The sequence below is a fragment of the Biomphalaria glabrata genome, chromosome 7, assembly GCF_947242115.1.
Source record: "Biomphalaria glabrata chromosome 7, xgBioGlab47.1, whole genome shotgun sequence".
In the NCBI taxonomy this organism is placed as follows: domain Eukaryota; kingdom Metazoa; phylum Mollusca; class Gastropoda; family Planorbidae; genus Biomphalaria; species Biomphalaria glabrata.
Window position 1 is genome coordinate 45,588,940 of NC_074717.1, and position 23,981 is coordinate 45,612,920.

The 23,981-nt window shown below is 33.8% G+C and overlaps 2 protein-coding genes across 3 annotated transcripts; one reads left to right on the plus strand and one right to left on the minus strand.

The window, feature by feature from the left end:
• The first annotated feature begins 475 nt into the window (after window positions 1–475).
• On the plus strand, window positions 476–15,519 carry LOC106077942 (regulator of microtubule dynamics protein 1-like). Of its 2 annotated transcripts, none has more exons than XM_056036569.1 (9): window positions 476–499; window positions 2,922–3,006; window positions 5,973–6,217; window positions 8,084–8,173; window positions 8,279–8,334; window positions 8,770–8,857; window positions 10,468–10,498; window positions 12,011–12,144; window positions 14,637–15,519. In XM_056036569.1, exons 1-9 carry the CDS (start codon window positions 491–493, stop codon window positions 14,685–14,687), a joined length of 789 nt encoding a protein of 262 aa, XP_055892544.1. In that variant the 5' UTR covers window positions 476–490; the 3' UTR covers window positions 14,688–15,519. The 2 variants fall into 2 exon arrangements, with proteins under 2 accessions (XP_055892544.1, XP_055892543.1); XM_056036568.1 differs by lacking the exon at window positions 476–499 and adding an exon at window positions 1,343–1,492.
• On the minus strand, window positions 15,150–22,670 carry LOC106079249 (tetratricopeptide repeat protein 5-like). The gene is made up of 10 exons (XM_056036567.1): window positions 22,531–22,670; window positions 20,682–20,814; window positions 19,706–19,917; window positions 19,364–19,511; window positions 19,037–19,128; window positions 17,796–17,849; window positions 17,492–17,638; window positions 16,452–16,666; window positions 16,108–16,252; window positions 15,150–15,764 (listed from the first exon to the last, which is right to left on the minus strand). The coding sequence occupies exons 1-10, from the start codon at window positions 22,573–22,575 to the stop codon at window positions 15,645–15,647; spliced, it is 1,311 nt and encodes a 436-aa protein (XP_055892542.1). The 5' UTR covers window positions 22,576–22,670; the 3' UTR covers window positions 15,150–15,644.
• Between the last annotated feature and the right edge of the window lie 1,311 nt (window positions 22,671–23,981).

Below are 23,981 nucleotides of genomic sequence, written 5' to 3' on the forward strand. Positions count from 1 at the left end.
CATTTATACACACAGCAGTGTATTTACTGTCAAAATGGGTGCTGGTTTGCTATTGAACATTTGTTATAAACATTTGAAAATGCCTGAAACATTTTTTAATGTTACCAACAGTGTACGGCATGAATGCTAGTATCTAGGCAACATATACACCCCCCGTTTTCTGACCAGATCTGAAATAGTTCATTTCTGCACATGCTTCTCTCAGTTGTTGCATAGAAAAGAACCAAAACCATATAGGAAGCAGTCTTAAAATGTGAAAGAAATACAGTGAACAACAGGATATTTTATTTGTTGCAATACAACTTTTTTTTTTGTTTATGCTACTATAAAATCTTTCACCAGTTTCTGTGCCAAGAGGCATTGAGTGAACAGGAAGATTAACCGAGACCAATCGTTATAGAGGGGCCTGAACACGTGACCTTCGATGCAAATAGTCTAGCTATCCCTTGTCTACATACAGGATAGTCTAGCAATCCCTAATCTACTTCACATGCAGAAGGTAGCCTGTTGTTTTTTTTTTTTAGATAAGTCACTATAAAGTCAGTTTGTACTTATCCAGGAACCTAATGATTTTAATTAACTTGCGAGGCCAGGATATCCTTATCAATAAAAGTAATTTTTAAAGCATGTTATGTTAAATGGGGTAAAAGTGACAAATTTCGTGATAAGTCTCATATGTCACTAGTCAAATCTTAGAGTTGAATGTCTTGATCTTTATAATTATAACAAAATTCGGCTAATTATCAACAATGCCCGTTATGTGTAAGTATCAAGAAATAACGTGTACCGGGAACGTTTTTTTTTTTTTGGGGAGGGGGGATGAATTAGCCCTCGTTCAGGTGACATATCCTTCACTTTAAAAAATATGTAATGGCAATGTCTTCGATTAATTAATTAATATCAATGGTAGACCTAATAACAACGAGATGTCCCTTAATAGTTTATTACATGTTTATTGGTGTTCATTGCATTAATATTTTCTGAATAATTATTTATTAAATAATGTTGCTTAACAATGGCTCGCAAAGACCTTTCTCCAGGGGGAAAAAAAAAAAAAAGGAGAGGCGTGACTAGCGATGGGAAGACAACGCTAAGGGACATGCCTGTCATTGAGATTTTATTCAAGGCAAAAAAAGGAATGGAAGAGACGGTCGACAGATTATGTGTGGTGTCCCAAAGGTTCAGGACTGTAGAATAGGTGATGTAATGGCTACAAAAGTCGGGGAAGCCTCGGGATAGTCAAGATTTATTTCTAGATATATAGAGATATACATCACAGACCTATATATTTCAATAGTTATGATCTAATCATGATCGATATAATATTTTTTTTTTTACATGCTATTCAGCAAGCTATTTAGAGTAGCGCACCTTCACTATGGCAAGACCTATACAAAAGCTTCACTCCGTGTACAGTACTGTACACATAATAAAACGGATTCGTTTAGGAGGTGTTTATCATATTCAAAAGTGGTTATTTCATTTGGAAAAGGTACTCGGTTCCATTTTGTGATACCTAAGTTTCTTAGCTAGATCGCGATAGATCTGTAGATTAGTCTAATTTTGCTGAGAGAACATAGATCTAAATGTCTTCGAAGGAAGGCGTTGACATCGCAACCGGTAGTAGATATATAACTGTGTATGGCCTTCACAGTAATTTCAATGCTGGGTATTTCTCACTAGAACTAGACTTTGTCTTATATTTTATTTTACTGATTATACACAAATAATAAAAATACAGTGACAAGCCTTAGTTCTAAATTTAAACAAAAATATTAAATAAGACAAAAAAAAAAGAGATCTAATTGCTTTTGTTTCTCATTATATAAAAAAGAGATTCTAGATCTTTATGTGCTAAAATAAATAATAGATTAATAATAGATCTATGAATATAAATATATAATATCATAAATATGATATTATGAAGCCTGACAAAAAAAAAATAAAAATAGAAAGTGTGTGTTTGTGTGTGTGGGGGGGGGAGGAGCTTGTCATTGGCTAGCCTAGTAATTTGACTAGCCCAAAGCTAATTAGTAATTACATATAATATACTAGCCCAAAGCTAAATAGTAATTACATGTAATATATGCTTTATTTAAATGGTCCAAAGTTCATACTCTTCCCACCATCACCCATGCCATGTCCAAAGCAATAATGTCAGTATAATTTTAAAATTAGACATTTAGATCATTTAAGAGGGAATGCATAGCTTTTATTTTGATAAAGAAACGTTCTCTTCCTTTACACTTATATATAAACATTACTGTGTAGGGATAGCTTTTACCAGCACTATTTTTCTTAGTGAAGAATGAAGTTTTGCCTCTTAGATCCTAGTAATTTTACTTGCTAAAAAGTACTTCAGTATAAAGAGAAACATTTTTTTAAGCATGTGTGTAAGCCACTCAGTATACCAGTCTTCCTCTATTAACAGTAGTTGAGGAAAGTAAAGGCAGTTGATTGTTGTGCAAGCCACACATGACACCTTAGTTAACGTGGGCCACAGAAACAGACCCAAGGTCTGAAAGTGGTACAATTAATTGTTTTTTTAAACTGCCACTCTGACTGAAAGACAGAGAGAAAATGATATTAGAAATGACATAACATGACATGGAAATATTTTTTTTGGCATATGAATGTGTAATATGGACAACCAGCCTGCCAAGAATGTGTGTATTTAGTAAAACATATATATCAAAATTGAGTTAATATAGAGTCTACCAGTACAGTATTTTTTTTTTTTAATTGGAAATATAGGTAACTTTGTGAGTGCTTTTTTTTTTTGTAATAAAGATTGTATAAGAACTTTAGTCTGAATACAGTGGTTGACAGTGTTTAAAAATGAGCTGTGGCTTAGTTTCAGCTAAAGGAAATCCTCCAAATCTCAACTCTTCTGCTATATTATAAACATATTTTGTCAACAGAGGTCCACATCCTTTAAAGCCTTTCTTACTCTGCCGATAACTCTGATTCCTCCAGTCATGGCAGCTACAGCACTAACAAGTACAGGTAGGCCTAGATGTTTCAATTTTTAATTAGATGATTATATGTTTGTATTAGAAATGCTATAATTTTGCTAGACCTGTTTTAAATACAGGATAAAATGTTTCAAATTGCTTGTTACTTTAATACATTTTTTTTTTACTCTTCCGGTGCTTTCCTACACATTGTTTTCGAAATGAGAAATTTGTAGACATTTTTTATTACCGGTATATACTCAAATATATAAATAAAAAACTCTTTAAGAAACTCTTTTTTATCATTTTATATAGTACTGTATTTCACATGTTTCTCTAAAAAGAAGATTTTTATGTGGTGCTTACACACATGGCTTTATATACCACTCTAGATGGAAATCACTCTTCTCATCAAAATAGTAAGAAAAAAATTTTCGTTTCCCTTTTGTTATGGTAGAGGAGCAGAGAGAGGAGTAAAAAGAATTATATTTAACTAGTCGACCGGCGGCGTAGCATAAACCGCTATTTGCATGGCCGGTCTTAGGTCACTGCAACCTATGCGACCGCAGTGGGCCCTCACTTTCAAAGGATCCGCACTTTCATAGGACCTGCTCTAATTCAAGGTGTATAAATTATTAAATTAAACCAATTTATAACTTAAAACAGATTTCCCGCGCCCTCCTGTCGATTTACCAGTAGCTCCTGGAATTCTCCCGAAATCGCAAAATATACGAAAGAGTCCTTAAAATATATGGAAATATATACACAAAAATTGTCATTTTGGGGTGTCATTCAATATGGAAAACAATTCTCAAAGATATATTGAAACATTTAGTAATTCTTGCTATTGAGCGGGATCTATGTAGGAAACAGAATTATTATGATATACTGTATGACTTTGCTACACGCAAGGCTTGTAAAGTAATTCTGTACATAGTAAAGAAAAAAAATGCATAGACGAATTTATTTTCTAATAAAAACTCTTAAATTTTACTTATTTTCCGCTTCCTTACCCGAACTTGGCCCCACGAAATCCGTTTCGCATAGGGCCCCACAATGGTTAAGTCCGGCCCTGCTATTTACATATAGTAGATTACTTAGATTAGTTCCTAGTCCAAACCTCCTGCAGGACAAAGGGGGATGGGAGCGGGCAGGGTTTGATAAATTTAAACGACAGTCAAGCGCGCAGCCATTCATCCGTAGTTTGAATACTACTCTTGTTTTCTCGTGGACAGAAATACTTCTTACTACTCGACAAAATTCATGAGGGAAGAAGAGAATTATATATATAGATATAGTTTTTATAATCACACACAGTGAACAAAGATTTGGTTAAACTATTTCTAATGAATTATGTAATCTTATATCGGAAGTGTGTGTGTAAGATGTTAGAGTGTAAGTTTTTGTTTGTGAGTTGGACAAAGAAATTGTTTTTTAACACAAGAATTTTGTATTCATGGGAGGCTATATATGTCAGGCCAGAAGTCAGTTGCTGATCTAGTCCTGGTTGTGTGTGGGCAGTTTGTCTAGACTCTCTATTATGATCAGTATTTGGGGTCTTATTATTATAAGTAGGCAAATCTGATGAGGATCTGTAGTAGCTATACCCACTTACAGGTCAAATGAGGTACTATGCATTTTGTTTGTGCTTCTATTAGTGCTTAGGTATAGCTAGTTGTAGTTCCTATACTTTTGGCTTTACAATATGTAATGGTTCTAGTATTTTGACTCAGTTATAGCTGTATTTGGATTACTTGTGTTGTGTTGATCATTTGTTCGGTGTTTAATAATGCTATTGTTACCCTTTACTAAAGTTTGTATTTGTAAATTAGTTAACACTCTTACCTTACTTACCACTATCAGAATCATACCCTATAGTATTGTGTGGTGTACCCTATAGTATTGTGTGGTGTACCCTATAGTATAGTGTGGTGTACCCTATAGTATAGTGTGGTGTACCCTATAGTATAGTGTGGCGTACCCTATAGTATAGTGTGGTGTACCCTATAGTATAGTGTGGTGTATGTTGACATTGTGTTTATGTGTATGTGTTTAGTGTGATATAAGACTTATAAAGTGTATCATATTTAAGCTAACCGTGCACCCTATAATATAGTGTGGGGTACCCTATAGTATAGTGTGGGGTACTCTATAGTATAGTGTGGGGTACCCTATAGTAAAGTGTAGTGTCACATCTATAATCACACATAGCCCACTCACAACTTTACAGTTAAGAGACCATATATATATATTGTCACGTATCATTTGTCAAACATATTATTTTATTTTTATTTAATAATAATAACCCAGTTCAAAGTTATATGTGTCAAGACTGGAGATCCCAAGCACGCATGTAATGTCTGTCAGAAAAGTATTTGATTGGTTAGAGATGTTAGAAGGTCAAGTACAGGCGTGATGGTAGACTTTAATTTGATTGGAAGTGCCACCGGATGTGGGATGAGAGACGCTATGGGTTGAACAAACTAATTATTCCTCAGTCATGTAGCAGATCTCATACTGTAAAGATGTATTAATTCTTTAGTCTCGTGGTGATATTCAGAAAGTGTAGTCGCTTAGAATCCAGTTGTTATATTTTGAATATTTCATTTGAGATACAGTTTATTTTTGTAAAATACTTTACATGTTGTGTTCCCAATTTTTTAATTTAAACTTTCTGTATTTGAATTGAAAGGATCTTATTCATTGAATCCAATAGTCTATAGTTAAATAGATTCAACATATATAGAATCCCCGGCAAGTCACGGAAGTTCATCTAATCAGCTGACATCTTCAAGAAAGGTCTAATATATTAGCACCTCACAGCACCTTAGATGAATTAGCACTACTTAGCACCTTCAACTTCAATAGGACCCGAAGCTCAATCAAAGCAAGAATAACACTGTGCTATATATTCAACATCAATCTACTTCAAATAAAGCTGTGACATATATATATATATATATAAAGCATAAAAGCTTTTCTTGATATTCTGGTAATTGATTTTTTTTTTCATTTCAGAACTCCAGAAAGTTATTGATGAGTCTGAGGCACTGTACGAGAAGAAAGATTTTCCTGGCTGCTATGATTTATTAGTGGCTCATGAAAACTCCAACGACGCCAACATTTTGTGGAGGCTAGCAAGGGCAGCAACAGAGAAAGGAAAGATGGGGGAAGGAGACGAGAGAAAGAAATACATTTATGAAGCATGGGGTTATATTTCTAAAGCTTTGGAGCTGGACAACACTAATTTTGCTTGCCATAAGGTCAGTTGAATAGAAAAGTCATTGTTAATATTGAAATACAATTTTGTAGTTCTTGATGCTCTTGATGAAGAATGTCAATAAAATAATAATAATAATAATATATAGACTAAAATATTATAGGGGATTGTAATGGCTTAAAGGATGAATTATTCCACATTACACAATTTTAAATCCATCTTACTTTCCTTCTTATTTTTTCATTGGATTCTCTAAGTCAAAATTAGAGATTCTTTGGATAAACTTATCAATGTCAAGGTCAATAAATTGTTGCCAACTAGATAAAAAAAGAATTGAGCAATAATTGTAACCAAATCTCAATGCGTGGCAGTTTGAAGTCACATCAAATATCTTATTGCCGCTAGTTAGTTTCCCATTTGTTTTGAAATAAGTCATACAGTGAAAGTGTAAAACTTTCTTGTAATGTTTCCTCTATACTGAACTTATTTTGTGCTACAAATGGAAGGGTTTAGAACATTGGATTCTGCAATTCTAAAAAGTGCATAAACGTTATCATATATCTTGAAGAAACTATAGCTTATCAACGCTTGTATAGACCAGAACCACCAAAAAGCTGCCCATTTATGGCTTTTCTGCACTAATAGTGATAATACACCAGATGATGACAAAATTAAACATCAACATCACATTACAGTGGATCACATTGGCGTCATGGGAAATGAAAGGGCAGATAAGCTTTCAAAGGCAGGATCATCTATGGAACAACCAGATAAACCTGTTAACTACCTCACCCTAAGGTCAATGTTAGTCAACAACCACAAGTGGCTCAACCAATGGGCGACAGGAAACACAGGCAGAGCCATGCACAGAGAAATGAACACGCCTAACAAACTGGACAGTATTAACTTCCTCCCCCACAAAGAGCAATCTACAATTTTCCAACTAATGACAGGACACACACCTATGTTAAATTACCATCTCAATAAAATAAATCCCACACAACTCCCCCTTCGTAGACACTGCGCCCACCCTTATGAAACCGTAAACCATATCCTTTTTGAATGCCCCTTCCTAATCCACCTTAGGCAGACCCTACTGCCACTACTGCCCAACATAACCAGCACCCTGTACGGCAGTGCTGAACAACTGAAGAGAACAGCACACTATTTTTCCTTGGCACAGTCTGCAAAAGAGCTGACAGCTCAGCAGCAAAAAGCTGGCTAGAAAAAGAAGAAGAAGAATGTCTTTTCTGCCATGTATGAAAATCTCCAATACATAACACCATTGACAAAAAGAAAAGATTTTGTAACATTTCACCCTTTACCCACCCCTTAGTCTGTTGGACCGTTTGGGCACCACGCAAGATTTGTCAACCATCTTTCTCCATTTCTCTCTGTCTTTGCCTTGGAAAGAACCTCTTTCAATGGCAGGCCCATCCATTATTTTATATTGTCTTCCTATCACTTTCTCTGTCAGCCTCCTCTTCTTTTCCTGGTACTGTTCCCTCAAGGAAGGTCTTTGCTAGCCTCCAAGACTTTATAATATGGCCATAGAGTTTTAGTTAGCATTTTTTTTTACATTAGGTAGTAGGTCATCGTGGGGTCCATAGTAACCCTGTCTCTAAACTCTTGGTTTGTGATGTGGTCTTAAATGTGATACCTAGGATCCTTCTGTAGCATCTCAATTCTATTGCTAGGATCCTAATAGTAAAACTAAATCCCTGTATGAGCTTTTCTAAAGCTTGTATGAATTTCCTCCCTTCCAACTAACTCACACAAAAATTTAAAAAAATCACATGCAGTTATTGTAATCTTTTTAGACGTTGGTCAACTTTGATCGTTTCTGACATTTTTTTCTCAAGCATGTTAGTTCAAAAATAACTTTTAACTAGTTTGCATATATTTGTAGTGGTATGGAATCCTGTTAGACTACACAGCAGAATATGAAGGCACCAAACAACGCATTTCTAATGCATTTAAAGTCAAGGAACATTTTATGGTAAGAATTTGTAAGGTATTGCCAAAAGTAGAAACAAAAAATTATTTAACTAGAAATTTTACACTGTGTAACTGAAAAATAAATAAATTAATTGTGTTCTCACAGAAAGCAATAGAGCTTAACCCAAAGGATGCAACAACATTACACTGTCTAGGATACTGGTAGGGTTTAGTTTTTTGTTTAAATACTAGTAATTGTTTAGGACAAATGTGTACAAATGCTCCTTCTTCCTTAGTGCTATTAGAGCATGGAATGGGTTACCTGAGTCATCCAGGAAGAACAATGACTAGGCAGAATTTAAGTCGTTTATTAACATGCATTTTTTTTAAGTAACGTCTGTATTTTATAAGATAAGATAAACTAGAATATTCTTCTTTGTGAAGTAATTCATATGAAGTAATTCAAAATGATTCTATTGAGAGGGTTTGTCAAAAAAAAATGAAAACATTCCTTTATTTTTTTTCAAGCACTTTTAAAATTACTGGTACTTTTAATACAAGTATTTCTATAGTTTACCTTGGCTTTTATCAAGATACAAAATTATAAAATGTTGACACCATGTCTTAAATTAATTTGTGTAACGTAAATGTTTAAAGGTGTTTCCTGTTTGCTGACATGCCTTGGTACCAGCGTAAAGTTGCATCAGTTATTTTTGCTTCTCCTCCAACATCAACATATGACGAGGTAACTCTAGTGGTGTATGAGTGAAATTGTATGTGAGATTCTTATCTCCCTTTATATCCTTCTCCACAAGGTCTTGTTCCATTCCTACATAACTGTGCGCTTATCTTTATAATAATAACTAGCCTGACATTGCCTGCGGGCCTTAGTTTGTGTTTACTAATCTAGTGGATTGGATTTAGATGTATGTTAAACTTAGCTAATGATCCTTTCAAGTTTTTCTGCGGGCCTTAGTTTGTGTTTACTAATCTAGTGGATTGGATTTAGATGTATGTTAAACTTAGCTAATGATCCTTTCAAGTTTTTCTCTTTCGCTACGAAAATAAAATTAGTTTTGCGAAAATGGGTTTACCCGAAGCCGATACATTCATATCTATTAAAAACGAAAGAAGCGATAGATGAATAGGATATAAAGTACAATTAAAAAGGGTTTACCCGATTTGTTAAATGAATGGTATTATAAGTCTTATACAATATATAAGTAACTCAGGACGTTCTGAATTCGCAGATATATGGAACGAATTTATGTAAAAATGCTTTTGAAAGACAAATTTGAAGCCTAATTTTATTAAATAATGAAATCAATAGACTATATTTTGTAATTTCATGTGTCAAAGTAAAAAACTATATGTGCAAAGTGTAGTTATTAAAATTAGATCTAGATCTAAATCCTTTTGATTTTTTCTCATGTCAACATTGTAACCAAAGCCTAGATCCATATAATAATATAGCTTTAATAGAGTTGGTCAATTTTTTTTTTTTTGAGGGTCTGAAGTTTGTTTTAGGGCTACAATACATATATATTACGGTCTAAGTTAGTACCAAAGGAACATTTCTGCCAAGTTTTATCAAGATCGGTCAAACGGTTTTGATTTCTATATGGGTACATACATACATATATATATACATACGCCTTAGTTTCTACTTTATAAAGTAGATAATAATTTTATTTATAAAGCAAATGTAGGCTCAAGGCGCTGTGATAACATTACAAACATAAACACAAGACTCGAGCTAAAATGACAAACTAATCTAAAAAAGTTTACACACATAGGTCTTAATGTTCTTCTTGAATGTAGTGTAGCATGTTGTCTGTCTGAGATCAATGGGGAGTGAGTTTCAAACCTTTGGTCCGTGCACAGAAAAAGCCCCTTTAAAGTGCAATCACCATTCTCAATGTTTCTTTCCTACAAAAATGTGAAGCAGCTCAATGAAACATGCGATGAGAATTGAAACAAAACTAAAGAAAAACAAACAGTTTTCTTCAGTCTAACAAACTGTGGCCACCAGGTCATGTGGTATGCCATTCAGACTGCCATCAGGATTGTCCTGAGAATGAACCTGCATCCAACTCATATTGTCCTTCAGGACGTTTTGGACTAGGACATAATAATCTTCATTTCTGTAGCACTTTCTGAAACTTGTACAAGAAATTTTGTCTTTAAATTTACCTTAAAAAAAAATCAAATAAGTGTACTTTGAATACAATCCAAAAAAAAATAAAATTGCTATAAAATAAAATATTGTTCTAGAATTTTGCTTATTGAGAAATAAATTTGGAAAAATATCATGACAAGTAACTAAACATTTATATTTTTAAATTTCTCCCTCAGGCCTTGGAGTATTTCATTAAAGCTGAAGAAGGTGAGTCTGGCCATTAGATACTTTAGTCTTCATGTAATACTTAGTTTAGCCAGTATGTTTTTATTATACTGACACTGATAAATTACACTAGCCATGTCAGCGTCATATAACCTTTGTTTAGGTTAGAAAAAGCCTTATTGGTGTCTTTCATGTTGCAATCTACTGGGCTTTATCCGGGAAGTGGGGCTGTCTACGAAGAACTGATTTATGAATTTGTGAACATGTACTATTTACATTAGATTTTTTACCAAATAATTAAATTTTTACTACCTTTACTATTTTAACTGTGAATAGACCTTGATTTTAATGATATGACTGTTGTTTAGAGAGAGAGTAGTCCTTAAGGGACTGCAGGCACGACATGGCCTAAATTGTGCCGATGTGCCTAAAACCAAAACCAAACCTATGTTGCAATTCATCAGGAGTGTTTAACCATATGACTTGTTGGGGGAAGGGGGTATGTGGGAGAACGCTTTCTGGAAAACACAATTTGAGTCAAATCTAGTCCTCGTCACTATTTTAGCTCAAGCCTTCTCAGTCAGATGGTCATGGTTTATGTCAGTTCTCAGCTACATATTACATAAGAAACGTGTTTGATCTGGCTATCGTCAATATTACGATCAAATAAATGGTGAAACTTATTTTTATTTATACTTTGTAGTCTGAAAATGTGCACTCTTAGTCTGTACATCTAGTCTTTATCGTTCACCTATCCCTTAATCTGTCGGACCGTATTTATCCATTCCTTCTGTCTTTTGCCTTGACTAGAATCTCTATCGATGATAGGCCTGTTCATTTTTGATGTTGTCTTCCCATTGTTTTCTATGTCTGCCTCTTCTCCTTTCTCTGGTACTGTTCCCGGCAGGAAGATTTTTGTGAGGACGTTGTGATATAGTGTATGGACTAGAAACATGAGCACAAGTGTCAATGTCAAAAAGAGTGTGATGTTTATTGTCATAGAATATATAAATTAGATTTAGAGTAAGTAAGTAAACTTATTTGTAGTTCAGCTAGGTAGAGAGGTTTCTTGTCGTTGTAGCACAATATGGGTAGGTGACTGAAATGCAAACAATAGGAATTTTGGCATGGTTAAAGATTGATGTCTTTTGTAGCTGTCCCTTTTGTTAATTAAACAGGTGGTGAAAATGTACGAGTAAACAAAAAGTGTTTTTAAAAGCTTGATTTTGTTTTAGTTAATTAGAGCTTGTAGAGCGAGACAAGTTCGAAGCTGTAGGGGGAGAGAGCGTTAGACTTTGTAGAGAGAAAGTTGGAGACTGTGCTGTAGAAATGTATTTTTGCATCAATAAACATTGAAACTGCTCAAAAGGAAAACTAAAATCATCAACTGTAAAAGAATTCACATCATAACATATAGCCATACAGTTTTGTTCTTTTAAAGTCTGCATTTGTTTAGGGTGGACATCAAGTCATTGTGGGGGCCATTTACAACTATTCTTTAATGTGTATTTTATTTATGACTTTTTCGTTTGTTTTCTTGTGTGATGATCACAGCTGAGCCAGATTTCTACAACCAAAATAAAGTGTTGCTAGGCAAGACATACATGAGACTTAAAGACAAGGAAACTGCCAAGAAGTATTTGTTGAAAGCTTTGGAACATGAAGACAAGACCACAGATGACACTAAGGTTTGCTTCTATTGACATGTCTGTACATTAAGCAGTAAAGAAGGGTCAAAGCGCAACAGCGCCTGGTGATTATAGATGCACAATCCGTGACCGCAATTGTGTATCATGGATTGGCCTCTTTAGTCACACAAGAAGCTACAAAGGGAGAATATATCCCTTAAGATGTAAAATGCCACAGGATGTTAAGTAGTAAAATTTCTAATGCACATATTTGTCTTGGGTCTTTCTCATAATCCACAATACTTCTGTCTAAATGTCTAAGCTTTGTTGATGCTCCTTCACAAATAAAGATGAGTATTTCCTAGCCCAAACCTCCTGCAGGATAGCAGGGCAGCGAGCAGGGTTTGAACCTAAGACCTTAAAGAGAAAAATCTGGAGTGCTTACCATATGATCAGGCAACAGTTCTATATTTATAAAAAAAAATCATATTTCATATATAAGCTTGGCACACATTATTTTCCTTGTTAGATGTATTCACTAAGAGAAATAATTTAAAAAAAAAACACCAATGTCCACTGTGACAAAGGTTTGAAATGGGTTAATGAACTAATTTTCATTTTAACATCTTTCAACTAGAAGTGATTTTCAAGACTTTTCTCTGAAATAATCAGCACTAAGTGGAATGGGTTGCCTGAATCAGTCAGGAAAACCAATAACTTAGCAGAGTTTAAATCACTGAATAACTTGCATGCCTAGGACTTAATTATTTTCTCACTAAGTAAGGTCTATAATTTATAAGGTACTAGTCGGATATGACCTGCTGCCTGCGTGCCTTAGCTTGGGTACGTGGTATTACTGATCTAGTGGATTGGATTGAGATCTGTCAAACATGGTGAATGTTCCCCTAACATTTAAAAAATTTTGCTGTGAAAATGAAAGTAGAGTGTGAAAATGGGTTTACCCGTTTAGCCAACATATTGATATCAAACATAAAATACTGTGAAAACAGGTTTCCCCTATTTGTTAAAAAGTTTAGTTCTTTAATAGTAGATATAAATTTGGGTATTTTAAAATTTATTTTTAGGGCCCTCCAGTTATGGGAGGGACATGAAACATACACTGCGGTCTCTGCTATGATCTAAGGACCATTTGTGCCAAGTTTTATCAAGATTGATCAAATCTTATCTTATCTTATATAATACAGACGTTACTTCAAAAAAGATGATGATTACGTCCTACGCGTCACCATTTAGTCATGCATATTAACCAATGACTTGAACTCTGCCAAGTCACTGGTTTTCCTGGCTAGCTCAGGCAACCCATTCCATGTTCTAATAGCACTAGGGAAGAAGGAGTATTTGTACAAATTTGTCCTAGCGTATGGGACGAGGAATGTGCCTTTTTGATTTTTAAGCAGGACATACAATCATACATACTCCTTACATTCTACTTTATATTTTAGAAGATATTCGATTAGCAACATGGCTAATTTTAATCTGCTATCTGATAGTAATACGGAAGACTCATGGCTAATGCCTATTCTTCCCTCTCATCGACTCATGGCTAATGCCTATTCTTCCCTCTCATAACAATATGGCAAACTCCTAAATCAGAATGGGTATAATTAATTGTATTCCTTTCATAGACCCCTGTCCTTTTCAACTATAGAGATATAAACCGCTTAATTCAAAATGATTGGATGAGATAGAACATGAAAATTGAAATGTACCTTCCCTTGTAATTTAGGCTTAAAGCTCATTAGTACAAAAAGAAAAAAAACTGATATAGAGTTGATATCATCAGGCTATTTTTTTTTTTTGTTAGTAATTAGTATTGTCATTGATTGGGCACTGAACAGTAAAAATAACCTTTTTTTTTTTCAATATCCCTTATTTAATTAATTAAAATTTCATTTTTTCTCAAGTCTATGGGGCAAATGCTGTTCAGTTCTGTTTCTGATTAATGAAGGTGCCATATGAGCAGTAAAAAAAAAAAAAAGTTGCCCCCCCCCCCCCCCCAATCACTCCCCAGTAGACTTAACCCTTAAAACGCGTTTGGTAGTTTAGCCTCTAAACATCAAAATAGTAATTCCATTTTGTATGCACTCAATGTAAAACAGCGCAGCACTTTAAGGGTTAATTATCCTGAAATCTGAAATCAATTAAACAAAAAAACACAATTAGTAAAAAAAAATTTAAAATGTCTCTTAACAGCTACATGCAAGTACAAACTTGAATGTAGCCAATGTGGTCATATGTAACAAGTTGGAAGAACTAATACTTACTTGTTTATAGTTAAATTAGTGGGTAAAAAGCAACAGATGTCAATGAAACAATACCCAATCCAACTGTTACATCTGGCTATAGTGAAATGAATGTATTTAAGTCTTTCCAAGTAAAGCTAAAGTGATTCCATTAATTCAGGACTGCTGTCCATTATTGTTTAGCACTTCATTTTTTTTTGTTAGTAATCAATAAATCGTTAAATAACTAAATAAGTCTGAAACTGATAATTTACGTATTAACTAGGCTTTTTTTTCCTCTTCTTACAGGCCAGAAAAGAAGCTACCGACTTGTTGAAGGAACTTGGTATAAAAGTGTAAAACTTTTTAGCTACACTATACCATGACAGTTTTACTTTGGTTGAAGTCCTGTGACTTGCTTGGCTTTTCAAAAGGTTTTTACAGGTTGTTGAAATACAGTAGATGGATGTTTCATTACTGGACCAAATTTTCATACTAGAATTATTTTACTGAATTCTTGTGATTAATATTTTTTCTATGAAATTGATTTTCACTTGTTTTGAAAGTATTGTCAGTCTCGTCTGATTTTCACTTGTTTTGAAAGTATTGTCAGTCTCGTCATAAATGCTTGTGCTTGAAAACATTGACATTTCTACACCTTGCCTCATTTGAATGTACATGAACAGTAAGAAATGTCTCCTGTTTAGCTCTGTATATATTTTATAAATATATGTATAAGTGAGAGAAACCTGTCAAGACATGAAATAATTTTTTTTTTACACTCCAATATATATCTACTCAGAGACTCTATAGAGAGAGCAAAAGTAGGTCATTTGTTTGTGGGCTCAATCTTTATCTTGAAAATAACTAAATACAAACTTAACCTACTTAAAAAGTATATCAAATGGAACATCACACTTTTTCTTCTAAATTATTTTTTTTGTCCAGTTTTCCCTTGTTGTGATGTCTGCTCTTGTGAAACATTTATATTTATGTTTAACATATGCTGTGAACCATGTTTATATATTTTATATTTATATCTTGTTAAAAAGAAATGTATGTGTCTGTGCAAACCTTTTTAAGTGCAAATAAATCTTTTGGTTATCCAATTTCAATGCTTCTAATCATCTCGAGCTCTACATCAGATGGAGAAACATTTACATTAAAATTTTTTTTTTACAAAGGACAATAACCCAGTTTTAATGTTCGTTTGTTATGTGAAGTTGAGTTTATTTACAAGTTAATGTACACTTTATGTAGAAATGTTATTCATAAGATGAGACATTGGACTGGATGATGTGTCTCTTACTCCGCAGTTCATTCAGATACATTGCTCACTGATAACACAGGAAGTGCTTCTTTGTTGATCCCAAGTTTTCGTCCATTGACTACAAGTAACCTTGGAGCATCAACTCGAATGCCAGAAAAACTGATTTCCTGCGGACATAAGGAAAATGTGAAATATTTGTTTAAAAAAAAAAAGATAGTTTTTTAAATATTACGGTTAATTACCTGTAATAGTTTTTTAAATATTACGGTCAATTACCTGTAACTTTAAAAAACTATACAATTATTTTTGTGATAAGATCATTCATTAAATATTGAAGATGCTGGGAAGTAATAATACATTCATAAACTTCAAAGTATAATTCCAATTTTTTGAAGTAGATTTCAGCTCATGACATTGATATAAACATAGCATGAAAAAACTTCAATTAAAGAATGGCTTCTTCATTATTTAAGTCACTTAGGTTTAAAATAGAACTCCATACAAACTTACCTTCCCTTTATGTGAGATTTTGATTTGGTTAAACACTGGCTCAGGTATAGCTAGCAGGTCTCCAATCTTCATTCCCGCTCCCAGCGACAAATTATAAATAGTCACACACATACAGGTTTGGTCTTCATCAACAATGCAGCAAGTGCTGAAACAAGTGACCTGAGTGTTTACATTCAGTGATATCAATAAATGTATATTATTATAGAAAACGTGTTTTTAATAAATAATTTAATGAATTATCTTTGTGAAAACAATTTAACGTCTTTGAGACGTAATGTGCATGTTAAACCTAAAATAAGATGCCATTAATTTTTTCAATGGGAGATAACTAGATGTCTACTTACAATGGCACAGGGTTACTCGAGTTCACAGTACACACCACTTTCCCTACAATGATTTTTCCTTCGTTGACTTTGGGCTGCAGTTCTAAAAGTTTACAATGACTCAGACTGACATGTTGACCAGTTAGGTTTGTAGACTGGACGGTTTTGTATTGAGGCAAGTCTCGGTCAACCAGCTGTTTTATAAAGGTGTCCAGTTTTTTGGCTTTAATTTTACCCTAGAAACAAAAAAATAGTGTTAACTCTTTCTCTCCATAATTATTTTCCTTGTTCCGATAAAATTATTCATTTTGCTCATTTGTATATCACTATCCTATTCTGATTGAACATGTTATCAGAAAATGTTATATTTGGTATTAAATTGTAGGAGAATGCATGCTCTTTTTACACAACACAAAGTTTATAAATCCAAAAATCAATTTAGTTTAATGGGGTCACATCAATGCTGTCATTTTGTGGTCTCGAAGATCCAGGTCATTTAGGAGAGAAAGAGTTAAGGAAATGTTGAATGTTCAAGATTTATGCCTAAGTGAAGCCCTGGGATCAAGTTAGATTCAATTTGAGATACATCAGGATTAGGGTAACTAGAATTTAAGGGAAACTTAGTTATGATCATAACAATGCAGCTGATGGTTGAACCTCTAAGGAAGTTTACAATCAAATCATTACAAAACAAAAAGGTGAGAATCCATTGCAGTATCATAAATGGATATCATTGCTCTTCAACAATTATTTGCTTACTTTTTATACACAAAGAATGCAAGATTACTTAATACTTAAAAAAAAATTACATCCTAGCCCAAACCTCCCGCAGGACGACGGGGGATGGCAGTGGGCAGGGTAAGAAACCTGGATCTTCGAGACCACAAAATGACAGTCCAGAGCCCATACCACATGACCAGGCAACCATCCTTGAAATAATTACCTATTTTTTTAGGTACCTTGAAGGTTACAATTGACCAATAATTATTTTATTTTACATTTTTTTTTGTTAATTCAAATGTAGAAACAACCAGAAATTTAAGTTTAAAATTTTTTTTTACCTTAGATTCTGTTAACGTCTGACAATCACTCAAGTAATGTACAAGCTCTGTTTCCTTAGTCGTGGCCTCTGACCAACTGGGATCTAATTGTGACGCTGTCCAATATCCATCAAGAGCTTTTTGAAATTCTTCTTGATATTGATATGCCTGAATAACAACATCACAGCATTGTAGAAATACAGTGCACAGCTACGTAAACTTAGAATTAACTTAGGTTTATACTAACACATAGGAGTCTTTGATCTTTTTTAAAAAAAATAGATTAATACATTACTTAACCCCTAACTTAAAACTAAATAATTACCACAGCTCTGTTAAAGTGTAGGTCTGGGTTGCCTCTTGTCACACTATCTTTTTCCTTACATACAGAATAATAAAAGTATTTTAAATTAAAGCATGATTGAGGCTTTAAATGTTTAAAAAGTAAGATAAGATCATTTTATTGATCCAATCAAATGGAAATTCAGTTTGACTACAATTGACAACATCAGCGTAACTACTGTACAATAACTATAGATGAAAAATTCGAACAACATTCACACACAAGAAACACATACACATTCACAACCAGCGCTTTATGAATTTGACTTCTATGTACATCAAGATGACGACAGCTGATCTTGTAACACTCTGACCAAAAGTGGGATGAAGGAGTTTTTAAATCTTTCTGTTTTAGTTCTAATGGAAAGGAGACGACCACTTTGTTCAGATCTTATTTAACAGTGGTTTAAAGTAGGTAATTAAAACAAAAAAGTAGATATTAGTTTTTTTCCCATTGTTTAACACTTTGTTTTTGTACTGGCCCATACAAGCAGTCATAAAAATTGCACAACTTTTATCATTATCATAATAATTATAGTTTTATAAAGCGCTACTTTCATGCTTATAGCATGCTCAGAGCTCTAGGGTCCAATCTTATTTGTGGACCAATGGGGGGGGGGGGGGGGGGGGAAGGGGTATCTGGGAGGTCTTTCCTAGCTGCCTTTAGGCGCTCATTATCAATCAAGATAATATTTTTACATATATGTCTTGACCTTATGGGACTAATAACAACTCTATTAATTTTTTCACCTTTTCTATCAAGACAGTAGAATGTATTATGTTACATCAGCACTATTTAGACCATGTCAAACTCATTTATTTAGTTACTTTTCATTCTCTGTTTTTATCTTTTTAAAAAATAAAAAAAAAAAAAAACAAGTTTCTAAAAGGTAATAAATAAAATTGAGACAAAAAACATATGATAGAAACTTAATGGTGGAAATCTTTTACCAAGTCATGACCAACTTATACCAAGCTAAATCCGAGTTCCTCTAGTACAGGGGTTCTCAACCTGTGGGTCGCAACCCCCTTGGGGGTCGATTGACAATTTGTCAGGGGTCGCCTAAGACCATCAAAAATAAGGATTGTTATTGTCTATGCTTCTATTGCAGTGTGTGTCTAGGGGGGCGGTGGGGCAGGTGTCGTGGGAGATTGTAAAAAGGGTCGCCGAGCTTAAAAGGTTGAGAACCGCTGCTCTAGTAGAAGCCAAGAAATATGACTTACTGCTTGTAAATAAGCTTGCATACATTGTTTCAAGACTTTGGGATTCTGACCAGCAGTAAAGAACTGGCACAAGTAAGCATTGCCTAAAATTACTGGAAAATAAAAGTACAGACATTGATAGAGCTCAGAATGTGTTACAAAAACATCGTTTTCTACATGTTGCTACAGAGAAGATTAAATATTCTGTTTACACTCCAGATTTGTATGACTTGCAAATGAGTAAATATAGAGGATAGAGGAAGAAGAGATTCAAAAGTGAGTAACCTTTACAAAGATTAGAACCATTTGGTTTGAATAAGTTAACTCCTAAACAAAATAGTGACTTACGCCAAGAAGTCCCATCAGTAATATCAAGATGCACAGCCTCCTTGGCTCTCTCTACGCTTTCTTCAATTAATTTGATTTTTTCTCTTGGCGAACCACTCAATTGTCTTAGCACCATTGAAAGATTCCTTAATGAGACTTTATTCTTTAACTGGGAAAAATTTAAAATGCAAGTTTAAAAGCACCAGTAATGAAAAAAAAAGATAAAATACCTACAAATTATAAATGACATTTTCTGAACTATAAAAAACTACTAGCTTTCTAAATCTAAGGGCACAACATGCCTTAAATTATGCCGATGTACCATAAAATCAAATCAAATCTATTTAAAGCAAAATGACTTACATGGTTTAAAGCACCAGTAAAACAATTTTTGGCAGCAGAAATATCTTCTTTCTTCCAGTAGCACTCCCCCAAGTGATTCCAAGCTTCAACGAGTCTAGGATCTAATTTCACAGCTTTGCTCAACGACTCCTCAGCTTCCTGATTATATTTGGATGTGATATTTAAGATCTTCCCTCGGAGTAAATGATACTGTGCTTTGTTTTTTATGTCTCCTGATAGAAAAACAAACATCGCAAGTTAATCAAGCATAAAAATAACGTTCCAACCATTATCTCTATCTTTGTGTCTTTAGGGCCTGTCAATGAAAGAGACTCTAATTTTGGCAAAATACAGAGAGGAATATCGAGATATTGTCAACAGATAATGTGTGGTGACCCAACGGTTCAAAGACTAAGGGAAAAAAAGAGCCTAATTAAAACATTAAATCCTGGCCAGCTTACTAATCATGTATGTTATTCTTTCCACTTGCCATCCTATTAACATATAAATACTTAGCTAAGATTCCTCTTTTTTAAAAAAAATGATTTTTCAAAAGTCTTAGACATTTTGTCCGAGCTATCTATTTTATAGATATTTTATTTAGAAATTCAATGCCATATACTTATTTTATGATGTACAAGCCTCAACATATAATACAACAATAAAAACACAGGTATTCAGTTATCTAGGTTGCTCTTATCTTTTTGAAACAGTCTTTGCACACACTAAATTTAAAGTTCACTTTGTGTTCTGACTTCTAGCCCCAACTCCTACTTAACGATGAGCCTTGGTCATATTTTATTTATGGATGAATGGGAGATAACTAATGCTAACATTCACACACACAAAAATAACATGCATTGAGTTAATATTGTAAGTGTTTATAGATGAATGGTATATAAATAATGCTAGCATTGGCAAGAAAAAAATAACATGCAAGGAGTTAATATTAAAAGCTGTGTGATAATAAGCAAATAAATGTATTTTGTTTACAAACCTTTGACTTCCTCTAATTGTGCCAAACTTTCATTCATTTTATTTTGAACATCTGTCTCTTTATTCCCAGCATTTTCCATCCCATGACTTTCAATGTAATGGTCTCGAAAATTGTACAACTCTTCAACGATGGTCTAGTCACAAAAAATAAGATCATACAAATTGAGGTTTCCTTCAAAACAATATGATTTTTAAGTGATGAAATGTGCACATTGATGTTGTAAATGAGTGATGAAATCTATAAACATAAGATAAAAGTTTTAAAAACAAGTTAGGAAAGATGTAAAGTAATGAAGAATCAGTCAACAAGACAGAAAGCGTGTGAATGAGTGACAAAATAAGTAAACAAGTGATGAGATTTGTCAATGTGAGAAAATTTTAAATGGGTGACAGAAGTTGCAAATAAAAGGTATAAATGAATGTTGTAACTTAGTGACAAAAGTTGTAAGTAAGAGAGTAATTACTCCAAAGATTAAGATGAGACCAGTTTTTCTTATGACTATGCAAACACAGTTGCGATGTGCAAATGTTCCCACATCTGATGAAGACAAAATCGTTGTCTGTCAGGGGTCTATTTTAAGTTTTCTTTGCATCTTCTGCATCTGTCTATTACAAGGGCTTTTCTTTGGGCCTCAAATGTGTGTCCTGCAGCCATTGTGAAAGCATTTAAAATGTCACACAGCTGCCAGCTATTTTCCTCTTGCCAGTGAGAGTGAAATGTCACATGAGTTGATCTTTATAGTGCTTAGGGGGTGGGCACCTCTGTTACACCATCTTATTTAAGCTTGCCAAAAATAAGATTGCCTTTGGCATGTGGTATTCACCCATGCAGGATGAGTGTAAATAAGGAAAATAAACAATCAAATAACAAAAACTAAATAGTTTTATTTGGTAAACAATAATCCAGTAGACTAGCCATAATCCCATCACTGTAAAATAAAAAGATTTACTGCTGCAGGGGTGAACAACTGTATAAAAAATACAACAAAATATGGGAAACCCGCCTGGACAAAAGTAAAAAACAAAGGAAGTTCAGGCAACAAGGCCTTCATCAGCTACAATTAAAATAGGCAAACAATCAACACAAAATTTCTAAGCTTTCAGTTAACCTATATATGTCCACTGTTAATGACCATCAGGGCAGAAAAGAAATGAACTTCATTGGTGTAAAAGGGCAGGAAATCAGAAGTAGGTGGTGCTGTCTAAGATTAATGCCATAATGGTAAAAGGGCAGAATGTTGGTCCCCACTACTTTCCATCTTATATTAAAAAAAAGTGTGTTGGTTGTCTAGGATGTATGTTGCCTGACATATAAATAAGTTCTCAATCTGCGGATATGTGTTTTGTTATTGTATTGCATTGATGAGATCAGTTGTACCTTATTGATATATTTATACTAGATCTAGATAGTAGATACTTATCTAGAAATTGTTATCTATAGTCTAGAGTCTAGATATATTAGATTCTATTATTCCATTCCATCATTGAAATCATTATAAATCTTCTAGATCCACAAGTTTATTTCATAAAGATAATTATTCATTCTAAATCATAATTACTGTGTATAAGCATCATTATGATTATCATTGTCATGGATATCAATTATTAAAATAAATCAATATCATAATTCATATGACAACCATTTGATTTGTTTTGCATTTCCTAATAAGGCTTTAGCCTAAGCCTAAGCCTAAGGCTAAGTTTCCCATTTTATCTCATTTGAAGTGAGATTTCATTCTTATAATTAATAAGATTTGTAAATCTTATACAACTATGTTACTATCTCTAGGTTTTTGCATGTATGCGCATAAGACGTAAGAAATCTAGATGAAGATCTAAATGTAACATACAAGAGCTTTGTCTGTTGGGCTTGGAACTCTTTCGCCGGCAGCCATTTCTAAACAATGTGCCAGGTTTCAACAGGCTGAATTTTAAAATGCAGATTTGAATTTGTCATATATCTACGAATTAATAGATTAATTTTATCTAGCAGACTATCTGCGTACGTAGTTACGAGCTGCTATTTTGCTGGGCCGGCGTTAGGCCAGTGCAATCTATGCAACCGCAGTGGGCCCCGCATGACGAGTAGGACGTAATCATCTTCTTTTTCGAAGTAACGTCTATATATATATTATATAAGATAAGATCCGCGCTAATTCTAGGTGTCATTCAATATGGAAAACGATAATCCTACGCGCGATTAAAAAAAAAAAACGGCATTATCCCGTAATTTTGGAATCTGGTGAAAGAAACTTCTCGCGCCTTAAACTAATGAAGAATTACTTGAGGTCAACAATTCTCGTAGATAGACATTTGGTAACCATAATTAAAATTTTAAAATAGTTTTTAATATCTTATCTTATACAATATTTAGCATCTTAGCCTATAAATGTTAGATCTATAGTCTATATAGAATCTAGAATTTGCCTAAGTTATATGAGTTAGATCAAAAATAATTTTACTTCACATAATTAAAACGTATCTTATTACAAAGCTTGGACATGAGTTTTTTAATTTCGAGATCTTTGGGCGCCTCTGAGTTCACCCATGTCGAATGGGTACCTGACATTAGTTGGGAAAATTAAAGGGGTGGTTGGTCGTTGTGCTGGCCACATGGCATCCTTGTTAACCGTAGGCCCCAGATACAGATGACCTTTACATCATCTGCCCTGTAGACCACAAGGTCTGAAAGGAGAACTTTACTTATTACAAAGCTTATAATTTATATCAACTCACTCGTCTTTCTACCATTTCCCAGTGCTTTTTTTTAAAAAAAGGTACTCAGTGATGGATTACCTAATTTTTAACTACTAATAAATTAATAATAAACTTAAAAATACAAAAAAAAAAGTAATATTTTTTCCACACATTGAAAAAGGTGCCAGTACGCGTACCGGTGCGTACCTATTCAAAAAAAAAAAAAAAAAAAAAAAAAAAAAAAAAAAAAAAAAAAAAAAAAAAGAAAAAGCACGTTGAAACTTTTGCACAATTACCGTATTTTTCGCGCATATAGGCCTATCTCGCATACAAGTATAACCCGCACACGCCTATACCCCGAACAAATAACAAAATAAAAGCAAAATCGTACAACCCGTACCCTTATATTATATATCCCGCATTTGCAAAGCGTTACCTGCCATATAGCCTACTACCGAACATAATCCCTCGAGACGCAATCGTTCTTCAGTTGTTTCAATAAGCGATACATAGAGCGCAACACGCGTGTGTAATACGGTCGTATCTGTGCTATTTGTTTTCGTATATGTAGTATGTCCATATTTTCTGTTATCTGTTGTTCAGA

What these genes read in the sequence shown, in the direction of transcription:
- LOC106077942 (XM_056036568.1), top strand. Translation starts at nt 1,379, where the DNA reads ATGGCAAGACCTATACAAAAGCTTCACTCCGTGTACAGTACTGTACAC. An exon ending in GGTTATTTCATTTGGAAAAG is followed by an intron (nt 1,493 to 2,921) that starts GTACTCGGTTCC and finishes TTTTGTCAACAG; the next exon opens with AGGTCCACATCCTTTAAAGC. An exon ending in AAGTCAAGGAACATTTTATG is followed by an intron (nt 8,174 to 8,278) that starts GTAAGAATTTGT and finishes GTGTTCTCACAG; the next exon opens with AAAGCAATAGAGCTTAACCC.
- LOC106079249 (XM_056036567.1), bottom strand. Translation starts at nt 22,575, where the DNA reads ATGGCTGCCGGCGAAAGAGTTCCAAGCCCAACAGACAAAGCTCTT. An exon ending in TGCAAGCTTATTTACAAGCA is followed by an intron (nt 17,850 to 19,036) that starts GTAAGTCATATT and finishes TCTGTATGTAAG; the next exon opens with GAAAAAGATAGTGTGACAAG. An exon ending in TACACTTTAACAGAGCTGTG is followed by an intron (nt 17,639 to 17,795) that starts GTAATTATTTAG and finishes GTTGTTATTCAG; the next exon opens with GCATATCAATATCAAGAAGA.